The sequence below is a fragment of the Capra hircus genome, chromosome 11 (assembly GCF_001704415.2).
Source record: "Capra hircus breed San Clemente chromosome 11, ASM170441v1, whole genome shotgun sequence".
In the NCBI taxonomy this organism is placed as follows: domain Eukaryota; kingdom Metazoa; phylum Chordata; class Mammalia; order Artiodactyla; family Bovidae; genus Capra; species Capra hircus.
Window position 1 is genome coordinate 80,581,638 of NC_030818.1, and position 20,477 is coordinate 80,602,114.

General features: G+C 41.1%; 1 protein-coding gene across 3 annotated transcripts in view; it reads left to right on the forward strand.

Annotated features, from left to right (window-relative positions):
* Positions 279-20,477, forward strand: part of SMC6 (structural maintenance of chromosomes 6) — a 72,643-nt gene continuing 52,444 nt past the window's right edge. The window contains exons 1-4 of one of the 3 annotated variants that reach the window (XM_018055613.1): positions 279-470; positions 12,126-12,271; positions 15,824-15,941; positions 17,958-18,063. In XM_018055613.1, the coding sequence (XP_017911102.1) occupies positions 12,131-12,271; positions 15,824-15,941; positions 17,958-18,063 (365 nt within the window). In that variant the 5' untranslated portion in view covers positions 279-470; positions 12,126-12,130. Of the gene's footprint in view, positions 471-12,125; positions 12,272-15,823; positions 15,942-17,957; positions 18,064-20,477 lie in introns of those variants that run through there. The other 2 variants (XM_013967848.2, XM_018055615.1) reach the window with 2 other exon arrangements.

Here is a 20,477-nt window from a genome sequence, read left to right on the forward strand (position 1 = left end):
CGCCCAGCCAGTCGCTGTACGCATGCGCGGAACTGTAGCCGCCGTTAAGGTTCCAGGGTAGTTTTTTTTTTCTCCCCGCTTTCAGTTAGGCAACTCACCCGCCCCGACCCCTCCGCGCATCCCACAGTCGCAGCGCCCCGGCGCTCCTCCCAGCATCCCCACTGCCCGCCCAAGAGTACTTCCGGCCTCGCCTCCTAGACTCCAGTGGCGCGAAAACTCCGCAGCGCGCACGCGCGGGCGGAGCCCCAGCGGGCGGAGGGGGGGGGCGGGGCGCAGGCGCGGAGAGTCCGGCGGTGGGGGCCGGGGGCGGCGGGGCTCCTGCCTTCTCCCGCGGTGGGCGCGCGGTGTCTCGGGGACCAACGGCTGCTGGGCCGACTGCGAGATTCCACTAACGTGGCTTTAGCGTCCTGTGCTGCGGCGGCAGTCCCGCCGATCGGGGGTTCTTTGGGGGAGACTTCGACTTGTTCGAGGTAGGCTAAGGGCGCGCTCCGTCGCCCTCTCTTGCTTCGGATCCTCCCTTGGCCGGCGCCCTCCCTCAGCCCACCCGGTGGCTGCCGGGTCTTTGGAGCCGCGGCGGTGCCCAGGGCGCGCGAGTCAACGGCCGGCGGTGATCTCCGCGCCCTCTCCGCCGGCGGCGCGGGTCCCTTCAGCCGCAGGAAACTTGCCGGTGTCCGCCGGGCCCCTCCCTCGGAAGGCTCTAGCGGCGGTGCTTGAAAAATCCCGTCTCCGGCTAGCCTGAGGGAACCTGGCGCCCGGCCCCGAACGGTCCCCGTTAGGCTTTGATGAGTGGTTTGAGGGGGAGAAGGGTTAGGGGGATGAGTCTGGGCTCGGGGATTGGGTTCTTATCACCCCCTCTGATGACCCCTTACAAGTAACAACTTAACTACGTTTAAGAGATATGTGTAAATATCCCTGAAGGTGGCTTTGTTGCTGAATGCCAGTTTCAGGAGAACGCAAAACTGTTACCTAGAAAAATTTAAATTGTGACGTTTGGAAGTTTTATGATGGCCTGTCTTTCCCCCTTATTTTCTTGTGGAGATGAATTGGAGAAGAATCACTACTGGGAATTCCAGAACACAGAGCTCAAGGGTGGAGGAAGGGCTGCAGGACACTTTGGGGCATAAGAGGGTGCTGTGCTTAATTCATACGAGAGCAACTATTTGGTGTTTAAACCCTGAACACAGAACTTACGTGAGTGCTTGCTACTCTGTATATGTCGTGAGATTGAAAGGGAGTGTTCTAAATACAAGCTATTCTGGAGTATATTCAAAAGAAGAAAAAGTCCAAATGTCCAGACTTTTAGATGGCTGCTGTGTAGTCTTTTAAAATACTCACTAGCTTATGCACTGGCTTGTAGATAGTGCCATGGGTGTATGTGGGTGGTAAGGGAGCATGTTAGAAATACTTAGATTCACTTTATCTCCTTTTACTGTGAGAAATATGCAGAGTAATTATTTCCTGTAGGAATGTGTGTTTTCAGTTTTCCGTTTTTTTTTTTCCCTTGAATTCCAGTAAGTACAAAGAAGTTTGGAGATTACCAGAATATTACTTTTTACATGTTTTTGTATAAGAACCAGTGTTGTGTGACCCTGAACAGGTTGGCACCACCTCTGTAAATTTCATTTCCTGCTCTGTAATTGGGCTTCCGCAGCACGTCAGATGGTAAAGAATCTGCCTGCAATGCAGGCAACCTGGGTTCAGTCCCCCTGGGTCAGAAAGATCCCCCAGAGAAGGAAATGGCAACCCACTCCAGTATTCTTGCCTGGAGAATCCTATGGACAGAGGAGGCTGGTTTTTTATTTTACTGACTTTATTTTACTGATTAGATGTAGAATTTTGTATAAAACCTGCCTAAATCTTAATGATCATTTTTAGATCTAAGTTAGGAAAATTAGTCAAAGCCATAGTTAGTTTACTTTCAGGAATTAGTGGCTCAGCTGGTAAAGAACCCACATGCCAATGCAGGAGACTGGAGACTTGGATTCATTTCCTGCGTCCTGAAGATCCCCTGGAGAAGGAAGTGGCAACCCACTCCAGTATTCTTGCCTGAAAAATTCCATGGGCAAAGGACCTTGATGGGCCACAGTCCATGGGGTCGCTAAGAGTCACACAGTTGAGTGCCCACACATGCAGGTATTATGTTTAAGGCATAATTAAACATCACAGTTATATATGTGTATATACATATGTAAGTCCAGATGACTGAGAGTCAAGTGTAGACACTTAAGTATTTTTTATTCACTAGTTAATGAGATACATCTTACTCACTAGTTTCCTTGGTGAACAAATTCAAAATAGTTTCTGTGACTTTCTTAGTGCCACTGCCAAATCTCCAGCTTTGTTATTGTCTCGATGCTGAGTCTTGTCTTACTCTTTCGTGACTTCATGGACTAACGCGCCAGGCATCTCTGTCCATGGGATTTTCCATGGACAGAGAATTCTTTCCATGGCAAGAATACTGGGGTGGTTGCCACTTCCTTCTCCAGGGGATCTTCCCAACCCAGGGATCAAGCCTGAGTCAACTGCATTGGCAGGCGGATTCTTTACCACTGAGCCACCTGGGAAGTCTCTACTAGAATCTAACTCTATTATTTTGCTGCCTACTGGCCTATCCATCTCAATTTCCTAGAAGCACTTCAGGCTCAATGTTTTCAAGAAAAATGAATGAATCATTTCCAAACCTCAGTCTGCTGATGATAGCATTTACTATTAAGAGTAAAGATTGTTTCTGAAAATTAAACACAAGATAAAATTTTATACAGCAAGCCCAACATTAGAGGGACATATCACATTAGAATCCTTTTTGTAGTTTTATACATTACCAAAGGAGGAACAAGATGAGCAGACAATTTCACTGCCTATAAATAGTCAAACTTGGTTAAACTCAGTTCATGCCAAGTGGAACCTAGACATTAAAGAGGTTTGATTTGGGGTTTTGACAGCCTGGGTTTGGATCTAGGCTCTGCTAAGATAACACCTACATAAGTTTGGGTATCTTTTAAATGAGCTTCAGTATCCCCTTTTGTAAAGTAAGGGATCACTTATAAGGATGTTGAGAATTAAAGGGTTTGTACCTCTTAATCCCCTTCACTTATTTCACTCCCCTACTTCCCCCCTCCCCCTTTCTGGCAATTATCGATTTGTTCTTTGTATCAGAATCTGTTTTCATTTTGTTTTGATGTTTAGATTTAACATATAAGTGAGGTCATATGAGTATTTGTCTTCCTCTGAGTTATTTCGTATAGTATAATACCCTTTGGGGCTTCCCAGGTGGCTCACTGGTAAAGAATCCACCTGCCAATGCAGGAGATTGGAGTCTGATCCCTGGGGTGGGGAGATCCTGTGGAGATGGAAATGGCTACCCACTCCAGTATTCTTGGCTGGGAAATTGTATGGTCAGAGGAGCCTGGTGGGCTACAGTCCATGGGGTCAAAAAAGATTCAAACATGACTTAGTGACTAAACAAAAACAGCAATACCTATGTTGTTACAAATGGCAAGATTTCTTTTTAACGGTTGTATAATATTCCTTTGTGTGTATGTGTTTTGTTGTTCAGTCACTAAGTCCTGTCTGACTCTTTGCAGTCCTAGGATCTGCAGCACTCCAGGGGTGCAGGCTTCCCTGCCCTTCACCATTTCCTGGAGTTTGCTCAAACTCATGTCTTGAGTCAGTGATGCCATCCAACCATCTCATCCTCTGTTGTCCTCTTCTGCTGTCCTCAGTCTTTCCCAGCATCAGGATCTTTTCCAGTGAGTCAGCTCTTCGCATCAGGTGGCCAAAATACTGGAACTTCAGCTCTAGCATCAGACCTCCCAGTGAATATTCAGAACTGATTTCCTTTAGGATTGACTGATTTGATCTTGCATTCCAAGGGACTCTCAAGAGTCTTCTCTAGTACCACAGTTCAAAAGCATCAATTCTTCAGTGCCCAGCCTTCTTTATGGTACAGCTCTCACATCTGTACATGACTACTGGAAAAACCATAGCTTTGACTATACAGACCTTTGTTAGCAAAGTGAAGTCTCTGCATTTTAACACGCTGTCTAGGTTTGTCATAGCTTTCCTTCCAACAAGCAATCGTCTTTTAATTTCATGGCTACAGTCACTATCGGCAGTGATTTTGTAGCCCAGGATAATAAAATCTGCCACTCTTCCACTTTTTCCCCATGTATTTGCAATGAAGTGATGGGAGCAGATGCCATTTTTGAACTTTGAGTTTTAAGCCACCTTTTTCATTGTCCTCTTTCTTCCTCATTGAGAGGCTGTTTAGTTCCTCTTTGCTTTCTGCCGTTAGAGTGGTATCATTTGCATTTCTGAGATTATTGATATTTCTCCCAGCAGTCTTGATTCCAGCTTGTAATTCATCAAGTCTGGCGTTTCAGGTGGTATACTCTGCATATAAGTTAAATAAGAAGGGTAACAACATACAGCCTTGATATTCCTGTCCATTGTTCCATGTCTGGTTCTAACTGTTGCTTCTTGACCTGCATACAGGTTTCTCAGGAGGCCGGTAAGGTGGTCCGGTATTCCATCTCTTTTAAGAATTTTCCACAGTTTGTTGTGATCCACAAAGGGTTTAGCATAGTCAGTGGAGCAAAAGTGGATGTTTTTCTGGAATTCTGCTTTTTCTATGATCCGTGGATGTTGGATGTATATGTGTATCGTGTCTTTATCCATTTATCTGTTGATGGGCATTTATATTGCTTCCATATGTTGGCTATTGTAATAATGCTGCAGTGAACATTGGTGTTCATGCCACTGCTTTTGTTGAGCACTGCTTGTCCTTTAGAGACTGGTCTGTTTTGCCTTTCTTCTCACTCTGTTTCATTTGTGCTCTATATTGAGGCCACAGGGATTTTTTAAAAACACAAATCTGAGTGTTCAGATTTTATTACCTGAGTTTTGCTCACCTATAATTGTTTGATGGGTGGACTAATGAATTTTTTCACTTACTTATTTATTGTCTGTTGTATCTCATGTATATATTCCAAGCAGTGTGCTTATATTTCAATGTATTAAAAATGAGGTGGTTTAATGCAGAATGAGTTTGTCTGTGGTGTGGTAGGAGCAGAATTGGGAATGAGGTAGTCCATGGCAGATTCAGAAGCAGTAGCAATTTACCTTTCTTTAAAACCTCTGTTTTCTATTGATATTTCCAATTCTGTTATGACTGTTCTCACTGCTGTTAGCCCCTACTTTGATATTAATGGGAAGTATGAATTACTAGGTACTCACATTAAAATGGAAAATTTAGAAATTTATAATCCTGTGTGAAAATGCTTTTGGTTTTTCAAATTTCCTGTGTATATGCTTGCTATAATTAACCCTTGGTGATTGATTTTTTTTCCTCTTGAACTTATTTTTTCTTGATAATCATATTTGTTACTATTCCTGCTTTGATGGAGCTTGCTTTCTGCAAGGGAGAAGTAATATGATCCTTAATTTTGAATTTTTTATTGTAAATAAATATTGAATACCATGAAGAGCTTTATGAATGTATTGAAAATCCCAGAGGGGCTTTCTTCCCCTCCCCTATTTTTATGTTTAACAGGATATTAAAAGTATTTTTCTTTATATCTGTTTATATTATCTTTTTAGCATCTTAGAAACAGTTCTACTGTTGTAACCTGTATTTAAGTCTCAGGACATTCACGTGTATTTTTAAAAGTCCATTATCATTAAATTATAGAATGATTCCTGTTTTTAAAGGTTGGATCCTTCGGTGTCTGTTAGATGCATGTTGCCATGGCAACCTAACAGCAAACTGCAAATCCCAGGCTAAGTACAGCAAATAAAAAAACGTTGTCGTCATGTAGCGCACTGTATTCTGTCTTGTATAGGATCTCACATTGATTATGAGAAGCTAATCACACGTACCGTCATTCCCCTTCCTCCCCCGATTTTACTTGAAAAATGACTGTTTTCTAGTGGTAAAATACTAAGATCAATCAGCTGATGTCTGAGTGTCAGCTAACTGCAAGATCATGTATTAAGCATTAATGAAAACTGTCTAAAAGGACATTTAATATTGGGAAAATGAAGAAGCAGTGCTGCTTCTTTGCTCTTCTGTGATAAATAAATGACTGTAATTGAGTAAGAAACAGGTATGGGTGTGAGAAAAGGCAGTGTTGGGAAAATAATAGTCTGGTAGTGTTCTAGGGAATTTAAGTCAGCTGAAATTAATGAATATTAATTCTTGCTATTAAATAATTTGAAAATTGTGTTTGAGTTTCAAGTTCTGACTTGTGTAAGAGATTCAAAATAAACACTAAGTTACTTGTCAGAAAGATGGTGAATATTATGTAATTGTGACTGTAATGTTAGTACTTTCTCAAAAGGCATTTGTTTAGGTTAAATGTCCTTTGGATGTTAACTAATATTCCCTTTAAATGGTATTTGATTTATCATGATACATTAGGTTCCTTGTTGCATTCAGGACAGGATAAAGTCCTAAATTTTTAATGTTGTTTACAACAATTCTTCTCAGACTTAATGTACTTGTGAGTCACCCGAGACCTTGTTAAAATGAAGATTCAGATTCACTTGTTTTAAATTGAAGTCTGAGATTCTGGATATCTAGCCTGTTCCTAGGAGATGTAGATGCTGCTTGCTGGTCCTTGGACCACACTTTGAATATCAAGTCTGCCACTCATTCTGTGGCTGGCTTCTCTGCGGCCCTAACTTAATTACTGGTAGCTGTGCCTTGTCATTTATGGCAGTATGTCATGGGCATGCTTACAGTATTCCCTGCAGTAGCAGTTGGCCGAATGTAGTCCAGGCTTCCATGAGACTGTTTCAGAAGGGCTACAAGATCAAAGTTGTTCTCATAATTATCATAAGATGTTATTTCCCTTTTTACTTTCATTCACTTGTGACTACACAGTGGAGTTTTCTAGAGGTTATAGACGTGTGATGATGTCTGCTCTGATGGCTGATACAATGTGTACTTGTGGGTTGTTTTAATTTTTTTTCAGTTTTAATTTATAATACAGTCAATATTGTTAGAAACAAAAACCCTCTGAGGTCCTTGGTGCTTTTTAAGACACTGCAGCCTTTGAGAATTGCTGCCCTCTGGTTTTCTTAGGCCATGGACACAGAGACTCACATCTGGAACTTGACCAGAGCTCTTTCCATGGCTTGAGGTGGCTGTTGGGCTGGGGTGTGCGCTTCGCTTCTCTAGGCACTGGTAGAAGGCCTTCTCTGTCACATCCAGTGGGGAATGGGAGTAAATATAGCATCCTGTTACACCCTCTTATGGGTAGACCTCTAGGTTCTTCATCAGATGTCCCTATCATGCCTCCCTACTTGGCCTGCACAGCCTTTTCTGACTCTGGCCCAGATGGGATGTTGCGATGCCTCCTTTTAGCATCACCAAAAGGAGGTCCACACTACCCACTTGACCTTTGCTGATGCAGGGGGTTGTGAGGAAGGGACAACAGTTCTTTTAATGGTATTTGACTAGAGTGATTATTGTCTGAAAGTCTTGTTAGACTTCCTTTTCCTGGCCTTTTGTCTGGAGAGAACAGGCTTTCATTAAGCCTTTTGTTTCCCCCTGCACCTCTTGGTGTTTCCCCTGTTGCTGGCTTCTCCAAGTCTGCAGTAGTTGAGGGAAAACAAAAACAGTCAACCACCGTGACATCTTTCCTTGGATTGTGAGGTTCCTAGCAGATGTAGATGCTGCTTGCTGGTCCTTGGACCACACTTTGAATATCAAGTCTGCCACTCATTCTATGGCTGGCTTCTCTGCTGCCTTTTTCAGAGTTGTGTTATGCTTGTTTTATAGTATATAATTTTCAAGAATGTTTCACTAAGCAAGAGGAATAGGGAAAATATATCTGTTCCACCTTCATAGAAATGGAAGTCTCTGATTGCTTTTTTCAACTTGCACTTTGGGTCAAAGAATTCTGAACTCCAGCTCCACTGCATAACTCTTATATTTGATTGTTGAAAAATATATGAGTAAGTATTAAGATATTTTTGTTAAAGAAAAACGAGATTTGATAAACGTAAGTAGCTACTTTGGGGAGAAAAAAGATTAATTAAATAGAATTGACCTGAAAGGAATCAGGACCACAGTTGAGGATTGTCCAAAACAAGGTAATTTTGTGTAATAAATTTGAAGCTTTAAATTATCAGTGTTCTGGAAAATAAAATTATAGCAGACTTGTTCTAGGAATCTATAGTCAACCTGTAATAGCCAGTATACAAAAAAAGAAATTGAAGTGATTTCATAAAATTAAAATAGTCTCCATTATCTAATAGCTTTAAGGTTAGTTCTTTTTCACTTTCAAAAAAACCTTTCAGTGTCATGCCATAGTGGTGATAGCAGAGCATTAAAAGATAAGCTACCCAGTTCACTTAATGAAGCATGCATTGTCATAATAAAACTTGTCAAAGATAGTTCCCCAAAACAGTTCCAACAAGATACGTATAGATATTTGACATTTCTGCAAAATTGCTCTGTCAGTATAAGTTTGGAGGGCAGTGGATAAAAATTAAGCACTATATGTATCTCTCCCCTGCCCACCTCCTATCTCTCATTTGTACTTTAAAGTCCTTATTCTCCCACTTTGATCTATTTCTTGCTGTCTTTGTAACATACTCCACTGGCCTCCAGTGCACACCTACATGTCTGACTGGCTTCCTTGCCATCCATACATCATCAAGGTGAACTATCCTTTTTTCTACTGAGGACTGAGTTGAATCTTTCAGTCCGAATTAAAGAGAGGGAAAATCTCATTTAATCCCTTGCTGCCCAGATACCTGGCACAAACCTGCTGTGATATAGTTCTGGGGGCACCTAAACGGATTGAACCCCACTCCAGTACTCTTGCTTGGAAAATCCCATGGATGGAGGAGCCTGGTGGGCTGCAGTCCATGAGGTCGCTAAGAGTCTAGCACGACTCAGCGACTTCACTTTCACTTTTCACTTTCATGCATTGGAAAAGGAAATGGCAACCCACTCCAGTGTTCTTGCCTGGAGAATCCCAGGGACAGAGGAGCCTGGTAAGAGGCCGTCTATGGGGTCGCACAGAGTCGGACACAACTGAAGCGACTTATGAGCAGCAGCAGCAAACAGATTGAAAGTAGAGCTATTTTTCATATTCTTGTATCTTAGAAATTTTTTGGTACCTCTGCTGTGGATGTTTCTCATTATTCAGCAGACAGTTATTAGGTACCTATCACTTTAGGGCTCTAAGAGAATTTTTAAGAAAAAAATGGAAGCAACAGTTCAAGTAATCATACCATTTCATTTCAACAAAAGACCATCAACTTGGACTTAAGGTGTGGCATTTATGTTTAAAAAAGCTTGATGATGTTAATTTTCTAGAGAAAAATTTTAAGGAATATTGGTAAAAACAAAAAAACTAGATAATTAGCCTGGGTTATTTCTTAGAGAACAGTGAAGTGACACTACTTAGTTCAGTCGCTCAGTCGTGTCTGACTCTTTGCGACCCCATGGACTGCAGCACATCAGGCCTCCCTGTCCATCACCAACTCCTGGAGTTTACTCAGACTCGTGTCCATTGAGTCGGTGATGCCATCCAGCCATCTCATCCTCTGTCGTCCCTTTCTCCTGCCTTCAGTCTTTTCCAGCATCAGGGTCTTTTCCAATGAGTCAGTTCTTCGCATCAGGCACCCACAGTATTGGAGTTTCAGCTTCAGCATCAGTCCTTCCAGTGAATATTCAGGACTGATTTCCTTTAGGATGGACTGGATCTTATTGCACTCCACGGGATTCTCAAGAGTCTTCTTCAACACCACAGTTCAAAAGCATCAATTCTTTGGTGCTCAGCTTTCTTTATAGTGCAGCTCTCACATCCATACATGACCACTGGAAAAACCAGAGCCTTGACTGGACAGACCTTTGTTGGCAAAGAAATGTCTCTGCTCTTAAATATGCTGTCTAGGTTGGTCATAACTTTCCTTCCAAAGAGTAAGTGTCTTTTAGTTTCATGGCTGCAGTCACCATCTGCAGTGATTTTGGAGCACCCCCCCACACCCCAAAATAAAGTCTTTCACTGTTTTCATTGCTTGCCCATCTGATTGCCATGAAGTGATGGGACCAGATGCCATGATCTTAGTTTTCTGAATGTTGAGTTTTAAGTTTGAGTTTTAAGTTTCTTCTTGCCAACTTTTTCACTCTCCTCTTTCACTTTCATCAAGAGGCTCTTTAGTTCTTCACTTTCTTCCATAAGGGTGATGTCACCTGCATATCTGAGGTTATTGCTGTTTCTCCTGGCAGTCTTGATTCCCTCTTATGCTTCATCCAGCCCAGCGTTTTTCATGATGTACTCTGCATATAAGTTAAATAAGCACGGTGACAGTATACAGCCTTGACATACTCCTTTCCTGATTTGGAACCAGTTTGTTGTTCCATGTCCAGTTCTAACCATTGCTTCCTGACCTGCATACAGATTTCTCAGGAGACAGATCAGATGGTCTGGTATTCCCGTCACTTAAAAAATTTTCCACAGTTTGTTGAGATCCACACAGTCAAAGGCTTTGGCATAGTCAATAAAGCAGAAGTAGACGTTTTTCTGGAACTCTTTACTTTTTCGATGATCCAGTGGATGTTGGCAATTTGATCTCTGGTTCCTCTGCCTTTTCTAAAACCAACTTGAACATCTTTGGAAGTTTATGGTTCACATATTGCCAAATCCTGGCTTGGAGAATTTTAAGCATTACTTTACTAGCGTGTGAGATGAGTACAACTGTGTGGTAGTTTGAGCATTCTTTGGGATTGGAATGAAAACTGACCTTTTCCAGTCCTGTGGCCACTGCTGAGATTTCCAAAGTTGCTAGCATATTGAGTGAAGCACTTTCACAGCATCATCTTTTAAGATAAAATAGCTCAACTGGAATTCCATCACCTCCACTAGCTTTGTTCATAGTGATGTTTGCTAAGGCCCACTTGACGCATTCCAGGATGTCTAGCTCTAGGTGAGTGATCACACCATTGTGATTATCTGGGTCACGAAGATCTTTTTCGTACAGTTCTTCTGTGTATTCTTGCCACCTCTTCTTAATATCCTCTGCTTCTGTTAGGTCCATACCATTTCTGTCCTTTTATCAAGCCCATCTTTGCATGAAATGTTCCCTTGGTATCTCTAATTTTCTTGAAGAGATCTCTAGTCTTTCCCATTCTATTGTTTTCCTCTATTTCTTTACATTGATCACTGAGGAAGTCTTTCTTATCTCTCCATGCTGTTCTTTGGAACTCTGCGTTCAAATGGGTATATCTTTCCTTCTCTCCTTTGCCTTTCCCCTCTCTTCTAGTGCTAGGCAAAAGTGAAAGTGAAAGTCACTGGTCTTGTCAGACTCTTTGAGACTACATGGACTATACAGTCCATTACAAATACGCTTCTTTGGGGGAAATAATTAGTACTAGTTTTATATGATTCAATATTACTTTATAATGTATAAAAATTGGATGATTGCTCTGGAGTAAGTTCAGAAGGCATTATTCCATCTCATCAGTAGATCCACAGTTTCACAAATAAAACCGCTTACCTTTTGTGAAATTAGGAGTTAAAATCCTTAGATAGAAAAGAAAGAACGAAAGAAAGAAAGTGAAGTGGCTCAGTTGTGTCCGACTCTTTGCGACCCCAGGGACTGCGGCCTACCAGGCTCCTCCATCCATGGGATTCTCCAGGCAAGAATACTGGAGTGGGGTGCCTTTTCCTTCTCCAGGGGAAAATACTTAGATAGGTCCGTATCAATAAAAACCTCCATCATGAATCCCTCTGACGTAAAATCAGCTAGTGTTGCATATGCAGATTTTTTAAAACAAGAATTTATTATCTACTTCTGTAGTGAGAAGTCTGACATGTCTGCCTGGGCTAAAATCACGAGAGCAGGAGGGATATGTTCCTTTCCAGAGGTTCTTGAGTATCTGTGTCCTTACCTTTCCGCCTTCTCATGACCACTCACATTGTTTGGCTCATGGCCCCCTCCCTCCACACAGATGATAATTTTACTTTTTCTTAAAGTAAAAATGAATGGATATAGTTCTAAAATTTAAGCTTTGTCTGATTTTGTTAAGTTTTTTTAAATATATATATGGAACAGTTGTATGGGTGCTTTACATGATTTTCTTCATTGTCACTGTAATATTTGTTTAGACCTGATGGCTAAAAGAAAGGAAGAAAATTTTTTCTCTCCTGAAAATGCCAAAAGACCAAGACAAGAAGAGTTGGACGATTTTGATAAAGATGAATGTGACGAAGATGAATGTACAGTTTCTTTCACTAATGGTACCTCTACTTTGGTGAGTGCAAAATTATAAAATTAATAACTTTTGATTGTCCTGTTTCTCCTGTCTGTTTTATATATCGTATTCTTAATTCAATATCCAAAGCTGGGTCGCTAGCTGCAGAGGAAAAATAACATGAATTTTTAAAAGTGAGGTAAAAATCACCTAATTTTGAAGTTCATGTTAATTTTTAGAAAAAATTAGTAGAGGAAACAATAAAACAAAGAGGTAGTTCTTTGGAAAGGTCAGTAAAACTTACAAACCTCTACTAAGATTGACGAAAGGGAAAAATGAGAGAAAACACAAACTACCAGTATCAGGAATGAAACAGTGGATTTGACCATAGACTCTGCAAACAGCAAAAGGACAATAAGGAGACTTCTCAGTGGTTAGGAATCTGCTTGCCGATGCTGAGGACCTGAGTTGGATCCACAGGTGGCGGGGCGGCTGAGCTTGTGTGCCACAGGTACTGAAACCTGCGCTCTCTGTAGAGCCCGTGCTCCACGAGAAGCCGTCTCAGAGAGAAGCCCTCACACCGGAACTAGAGAGTAGCCCCCTCTCACTGCAGCTAAATAAAAGTCTGCTACAGCAATGTGCCCAAAAGTACATTTTTAAAGAAAGGACGATAAGGGAATATTGTTAACAACTCTGCACACATAGATTAGCAGTTTAGAGTGGACCAGTTCATATAACTATCAAGGAAATTTAATTCATCCTTTAAAAACTCCTAAAAAAGGTCTCTTCAGTTTCAGTTGGTTTGACTGAGGAATTGTACCAAATGTTTGGGTTTCATGTTCAAATTAGCATTCAGCAGAGAATTCTTAGACTTGACACCAAACATACAAACCATAAAATGAAAAACTGATAAATTAGACCTCATCAAAATTAAAAACTTTTCGTCGGCAAAGACCTTTTTATGAGGATGGAAAGTCAAGCTAGCAGAATATTTGCTAATCACATATCCAACAAAGTACAAATATCTTGTTTGTATAAAGAATTCTCAAAATTCAACAATTAAAAGCGAAGAATACAATTTAAAAATGCACAGAAGACATAAAGAGACATCTCACTGACATGATGTTCAGAATAACCTGTCGTGAAAGTGAAGTCGCTCAGTCGTGTCCGACTCTTTGTGACCCCGTGGACTGTAGCCCACGAGGCTCCTCTGTCCATGGGATTGTCCAGGCGAGAATACTGGGGATCTTCCCAACCCAGGGATTGAACCCAGGTCTCCCGCATTGCAGGCATACGCTTTAACCCCTGAGCCACCAGGGAAGTCCTGTCACGAGGGAAATGCAAATTAAGACCATGGTGAAATACCACTGCACACCCATCAGAATGACTATTTTATTTTTTTCTCTTAAATGACAATACCATATGCTGGCAAGGATGCAAAGAAAGTGGATCATTCATATATTGGTGGGAATGTAAAATGGTACAGTCACTCTGGAAAATAGTTTGGCAGTTTCTGTAAGAAATTTAGCATGCAACCATCTATAGCATATAACCCAGTATCTGTCACAGAGAAAGGGTCTTCCCTGGTAGCTCAACTGGTTAAGAATCTGCCTGCAGTGCAGGAGACCCTGGTTCTATTCCTGGGTCAGGAAGATTCCCTGAAGAAGGGATGGGTTACCCACTCCAATATTTTTGGGCTTCCCCAGTGACTCAGACAGTAAAGAATCTGTCTGCAATGTGAGAGACCTGGGTTCGATCCCTGAGTTGTGAAGATCCCGTGGAGGAGGGCATGGCAACCCACTCCAGTATTCTTGCCTGGAGAATTCCCAGGGATAGAGGAGCCTGGCGGGGTACAGTGCATGGCTTCGCAAAGAGTCAGACACAACGGAGTGACTAAGCATAGCACAGCATCACAGAGAAAAGATTTATCTTCCCACAAAAATCTGTACATGAGTGTTCATAGAAGCTTTATTTGTAATACTCAAAAACTGACAATCCAGATGTCATACAGTGAGTGAGTAGTTAAACCTGCTATAGGACGTCTCTACCCTGAGATACTATTTAGCAGTAGAAAGCAGGGAACTGTGCACATAGACAACAAAAGACAGTTAAGCTGAGTGAAGGAAAAAGGCTTCTCGAAAGGTTACATTCTGTCTGATTCCATGTATATAACATTCTTGAAATAACAGTGTCTCAGAAATGGAGAGCAGACCAGTGGGCCAGGGTAAAAGAGGAGTGGGTGGGGAGGAATGATGGGGCTGTAGAAGGACAATGTGACAGTTACTTGTGATGGGAATATTTTGTGCGTCACTATCAAAATGAGCACCCTGGTGTGGTATTGTACCATAGTTTTCAAGATTTTACCTTTGGCAGAACCTGGGTAAAGGAGTCACATGATTTCTCTGTATTATTTTTTATAACTACTTCTAAGTCTTCAATTAGATCAAAATAAACTGAAGACTTTTAAAAAGTCTTCAACCATGATTTCTATAGAATTCTGCTTGTTTTTGTTGCTACGTTATGTCCGACTCTTTTGTGACCTCATGGCCTGTAGCCTCCCAGGCTCCTCTGTCCATGGGATTTCTCAGGCAAGAACAGTGGAGCGGGTTCCCATTTCCTTCTCCAGGAGATCTTCCCAACCCAGGGATCGAATTCGTGTCTTCTGCCTTGGGAGACAGGTTCTTTACCATTGAGCCACCTGGGAAGCCACTCACATAAGGATATAAATGTTCTCTGCTTTTTAATAAGCTGCTGTTTAGTGATAGAGAGCCAGAGATTTTTATAATAAATAACTTAAAAGTTGGAGACATTAAACGTTCTTCAAAAACATTTGGAAGGTTTGATAAAATATAGTTGATTTATTTTCATATTTTAACTACAAAGTGTGACCACTGTGTGTTGAACTCTTGGTTAAAACATACATGAACCGTCTCTAATTTAATTATGACATATTCTCAATATGGCAATTATAATTCTACGCTCTCTCTGCAGTGGATACATTTAGCAATGTCTGAATATAATGTTTGGTTGGGGTTGGAGGAGAGAGTGCTGCTGGCATCTGGTGGATAGTGGCTAGAGATGCTATTAAATATCCCACAATGCCAAATGAAGATAGCCTCTCTCCAACAAAAAGTGATCTGACTCAAGATGTTGGTATTGTCCATATTAAAAAAGAACCCTGTGAAATACTTGTTAGAACCTATAAGGACTTTAAAAATAGCAGTTAATCATATGAATTAATGTCATTTGTTCATTGATTAAAGGCCTCTCTAGTGGCTCAGTGGTAAAGAACCCACCTGCCAGTGCATGAGATGCAGGTTCAATCCCTTGGTCAGGAAGATTTGGTGGAGAAAGAAATGGCAACCTACTCCCGTATTACTGCATGGACAGAGGACCCTGGCAGGCTACAGTTCATGGGGTGTCGAAGAGTTGGAAACAATTTAGTGACTGAGTATGCATTTACTCATTGATTGAAATTAACATTTAAAATTATACTTTCTGTAACTTTTTTCATTGGTAGCACTGCTGATCTTTCTCCTGCTAAGAAACAGTTGGATGATTGTAGTGATTGAATTAGATTGATTGTTTTCTCTCATTTTTTAAAATTCATAGACAGCAGCAGAAGTTGGAATAATTGAGAGTATTCAGCTCAAAAACTTCATGTGTCATTCGATGCTTGGACCCTTTAAGTTTGGTTCTAATGTCAACTTTGTTGTTGGCAATAATGGAAGTAAGTGCTTTTGCCTTCCTTCTTATTTGACTTTGAGCAGTACACTGAAGTCAGAATGCTTTAACTTTTTAAAATAGGTGCCTATTAGTGCTGATACAGCTAAGTTTTAGATCTCTGGTTTATGGTCATGAATTTTTCAGTATTTGCTGCCAATCTGCTGCTGCTGCTGCTGCTAAGTCGCTTCAGTCGTGTCTGACTCTGTGCGACCCCATAGACTGCTGCCAGTCTACACTTTAAGAAAATAATGAGTTAACTCTGGGTTCGTTATGCAAGAGGAATAAACCTTTCCTTCATGTTGTTTGCCACTTTATTTTTTTAATTGAAGGATAATTGCTTTAAAGGATTTTGTGGTTTTCAATCAAACATCAACAAGAATCAGCCATAGGTACACCCATGTCCCCTCCCCTCCCTCCCAAACCTCCCTTCCAACTCCTTCCCAATCCCACTCTTCTAGAATGCATAGTGATTTGAATCTATGTATCTTGGAATTCATACCATAGAAGAGTGGGCAAGCTATCCTCATTGCTGTTGAGGCAGTCCTGTGTCTTGTATCTATTAAATGTTGTAACAGCATGAATGAAGTGCCATGGGAATCCAAACAAGAAAGAAATGTGAATTCTCACTCATGTGGCCAATGAAAGCTTTAAAAAGAGATGGTATTTCTGGTGGTACTTGAATAAAAATGAAAGATCTTTTAGATCTTCTGGGGAAGAAGTAGCTGAAACATAGAGGAAGACATAGGAGTTGGAAAGACGAGTTAGGCAGCCTTCGTAGTGAACCTGCTGGGTATGTGGTGAACCATGTTGGCTGCTTGACTGAGCCAGTAGAGAGGGAGAGGAACTTGCCAGGGTCCAGGGATGGTGGTCATCCTAGAACATGAAACTAGTACAGATAGCTCCGTGGTCTGTTTGGTTGTTCTTTGTTTTCCCTCCTCTGTTAGTTCAAGAGAAAAGTGTTTTCAGAAGGGGAGAACAGACAAAGGACCAGAGCTATGGGGAGGTCAAACAGGACAAGTAGTAAAGACAGACTGGTCGGTTCTGCAGTTAGAGCTTAACATTGGTAATAGTGAAGGTATTAATCTAATGCGGGTGGTGGAAGCTGTGAATTTGAAAATGAAGGAAAAGGAGAGAGTTAGGATAGGAACTCGAAAGGCATCCCAGAAACTAAATTGGGTTAACTGTTGTATACTTGGTTTAATTTAGAGTATGTTGTGAAAGATGATGAGTTGATAAGAATTGATCTTTTTGGTTGATTGTGGAGTTGAGAAAATGGTTGTCATATCTGGGTAACTGTTACAGATTTTGCTATTTTAGCTTGTGATATTTTTTGTCTGTTAGGAGTAAAAAAGAATATTCTTTAAAGAGTGAGCAAATGAATAATACTCAAATTAGGAGTAATAATCGTCAAAATATCGCAAAATATAAAAACATCTGTCTATATGACTGGTAGTTTTTCGCATTCAAATTCATTTATTCAGCAAATATGTGAGTGCCTATTATGGGCTGATATTGGAGATAGCCACTGAGTTAAGGTAAGGTCCTGTCCCTGTGGAGCTTGCAATCAGGGTCAAAAATAGTTTTGGGCTTCTGAGAATTTATGGGAAAAGAAAAATCTAATTTTAATTAATTTAGGATGTAAGAAACATTAGATGAGTTAGATATATTTGGGTTAATCAGAAAGATAAGTTCATTTAATATCTGACAGGTCAGGATGATACTGTGAATTTTAGGTTGGAAAGTTTTCAACTGTTTTTTTTCCATTTCTGGGAAAAATTTGATTCCTGAAATGTACTACTGATTTTTTTTTTTCTCCTAATAGCAGCAGCTAAATATTTCATGATGTATACAACTTTTTGTTTGCTTTTGGCACTGGAAGAAAACTATAATTAAAGTGTAACAGTTCCTTTCAGGGATAGACTATTTCACATCTTCTCTGAGAAATATTTTTACATCAAATTATAGAAATCATACTTCTCCCTCTCTAATGCATGTGATTTCCTCAACACCTGTTCTTTAGGTGGCAAGAGTGCGGTGCTCACAGCTCTCATAGTGGGTCTTGGTGGAAAAGCTGTCACTACTAATCGAGGATCTTCTTTAAAAGGTTTTGTGAAGGATGGACAGAAGTAAGTGTTGGCTTTCTACATGTATCTTTCAGTTCTTTAATAAGAAGCAGCTTTAGATTCCCAGTTCATGTAGACATTGTCATAAATGAATTGGCTTCCCAGAAGTGGCGCAGAGGTGTCAGGTGTCATATCTTTTCATTCCTTTCTCTTCCCCACTGTTGCCTCTTTATCTCTCCTGACAGAACGCTTGTGTCACTTAATGCCATGCACCTCCCCCCGACACTTGTTTCTTTTACCTTTATGGAAGAATGAGCAGTGATAGATTTGTGTGCTTCCATCTAAAGGAATATTTATGAACATGGGACTTTAAATTTTTTCGGCCTCATAGCATGCGAGATCTTACCCCGACCAGGGATCGAGCTGCTGCCTTCTGCAGGAAGTGCAGAGCCTTATCCACTGGACCGCCAGGACTTCTCTGGCTCTTGTCCCGAGTCCAGCTTCAGCAAGTACATGTTGATACCACGTGAGCTAGAGCAGAATTAGTAACCAGTCAAGGTGTCCCTAAACAGAATTCTGTCTCCAACTCTCTTAATTCAAAAAAGAAGCATTCCATTCGGTCTCTCATTTTGTATGCTTTACTCAGGTGGTTCACCAGTGAATTTGGTGTGAGGACTACAATCACAAGCCTCTTTGTGGTTCATCGTGACCTTTGTGAATGTTTATATAACAACCATGTGTGGCTTTCTGTTTGTGTTTCTTTCGCTGAATGTTTGTCTTACATTCTCCGTCACCTAACTGTATGTTAATTGCCTGGTTTGCATCATCGTAGACTCCTGGCCTTTTGTCCATTAGGAGCTCTTGTCAGGCTGATCTCCTTATTCTTTTTAGTTCAGCCTCAGAAAACCCTGAAGGGATCCTCATTTCTCCTCTGAACTGGATGTCCAGACTGTCATCCCAGCTCCCACAGTGAGGCGGCTCCCACTGCTTGTTTCTCCCTCACATACTCGGTGCCCAAGGACTTCTGGAACTTTGATAATTAACACCGATTGTCATTTTGTCCCCCTTGTAGCTGACTTTCCTTCTGCTCAGTGTTATATCCATTTAACTTCCCCCATTTTCCATTTGATTTCTAAAAAACAGAATGGGGATGTGATGTGAATCAGAATTGCAGGTTTCTTATGTATTTCTCAGAAATGTTAGGAATCTTACCCCTAAGCCAAGGTTCCAAGTGGACTTAGGAGGAGGGAGGAAAAGATAAACAGAAAATTATTTCCCGTGCTGTATGGCCTTGGAAAGGAACTACTTGAAAACAATTCTCCAGCATGTTTTCTGTCTCTCCCGACCTTATTTGAGCTCGAGTCTGGCAAGGTCTTCTCTCCCACAGTCTCTAAAGAAAATTATGTCTGAAGTCAAAAGTTAGCTACTTGAACACTTCAAAGTTGATGGTCTCAACTCTGTTTCAGTTCAAGTTATCCAAGTATTTACCTAGTCTACCTAGCTAGATAACCCATTGATCTTTCAAATAGAAACCTCAGGAAGAAATTTTTTATTCTGTACCATTAAGTGTTTTATGTCTCAGTTAAAGATTAAAATTTTTTTTTCCATATGGGAAGTACCTGGACCCAAGCAGAAGCTTCTTTCTGAGATTTGTCCTTGGAATGCCATTAAAAAAAGAAAGATGGATAAAGGCTAGTTTGCACAAATCACCACCATTGAAGGACACAGCTGCCTGTAGATAGGAACATTAAAATATTTTAAACAGAGGTAATAACAGCTAAAAGCTTTGACCTGAGCTCAGTCTGCTTTGTACTGACCTTGTCTGAAAAAGTAGCTAAAAACAGCTTTTCCAAACCCGTTCCTACTCCTCTTGTCCTTGTCTTCCTCATTTAAAACGCTTGGTGGCTATAAAATTTCTCTAATTTTATAATCTCTGATTCTGTCATCACTTTTTTTTTTTTTTTAACAGAATTAGCTCACTGAGTATTATGTTTTTGTTTTGTGTCTAAAATCTGTGTGGCTGTTCCATCTTTCCTGAGGGCGCCTGTCAGTCAGGCACAGGTTTAAGGTGGTCCTCAAGACTCCCCCTCCCCACATCTGAAACAGCCTGCTTGTGACATTTGAGCTCCAGGTTGCCTTTGTAGAGGGTTCCAACCCTATAAGATGGTTAGGAGAAGCCAGAGGACTGACTGTGCCTTGAGGCTCTTTACCTGGGGCTCCACCCTCTGATCATCCAGCGAGGCTTTGCAGTTGTAAGGATATGTCTCCTCCTCTCTGAGACCAAAGTCTCAGGCCCATAGCCCTTCACATTCTTCAGCAGGTTCAGTTCACTGTTCCCTCCCTCAGCCTCCCTGATCCTAGTCCTGGAATCTAGGCACCAGGCCAGTTTTTGACATCAGCTGTAGCATTGGGGGAGTGGGTTATGGAGCGATACTACACATGCCTGATTGACTTAGTCATGTTTACAGAAGGTACTG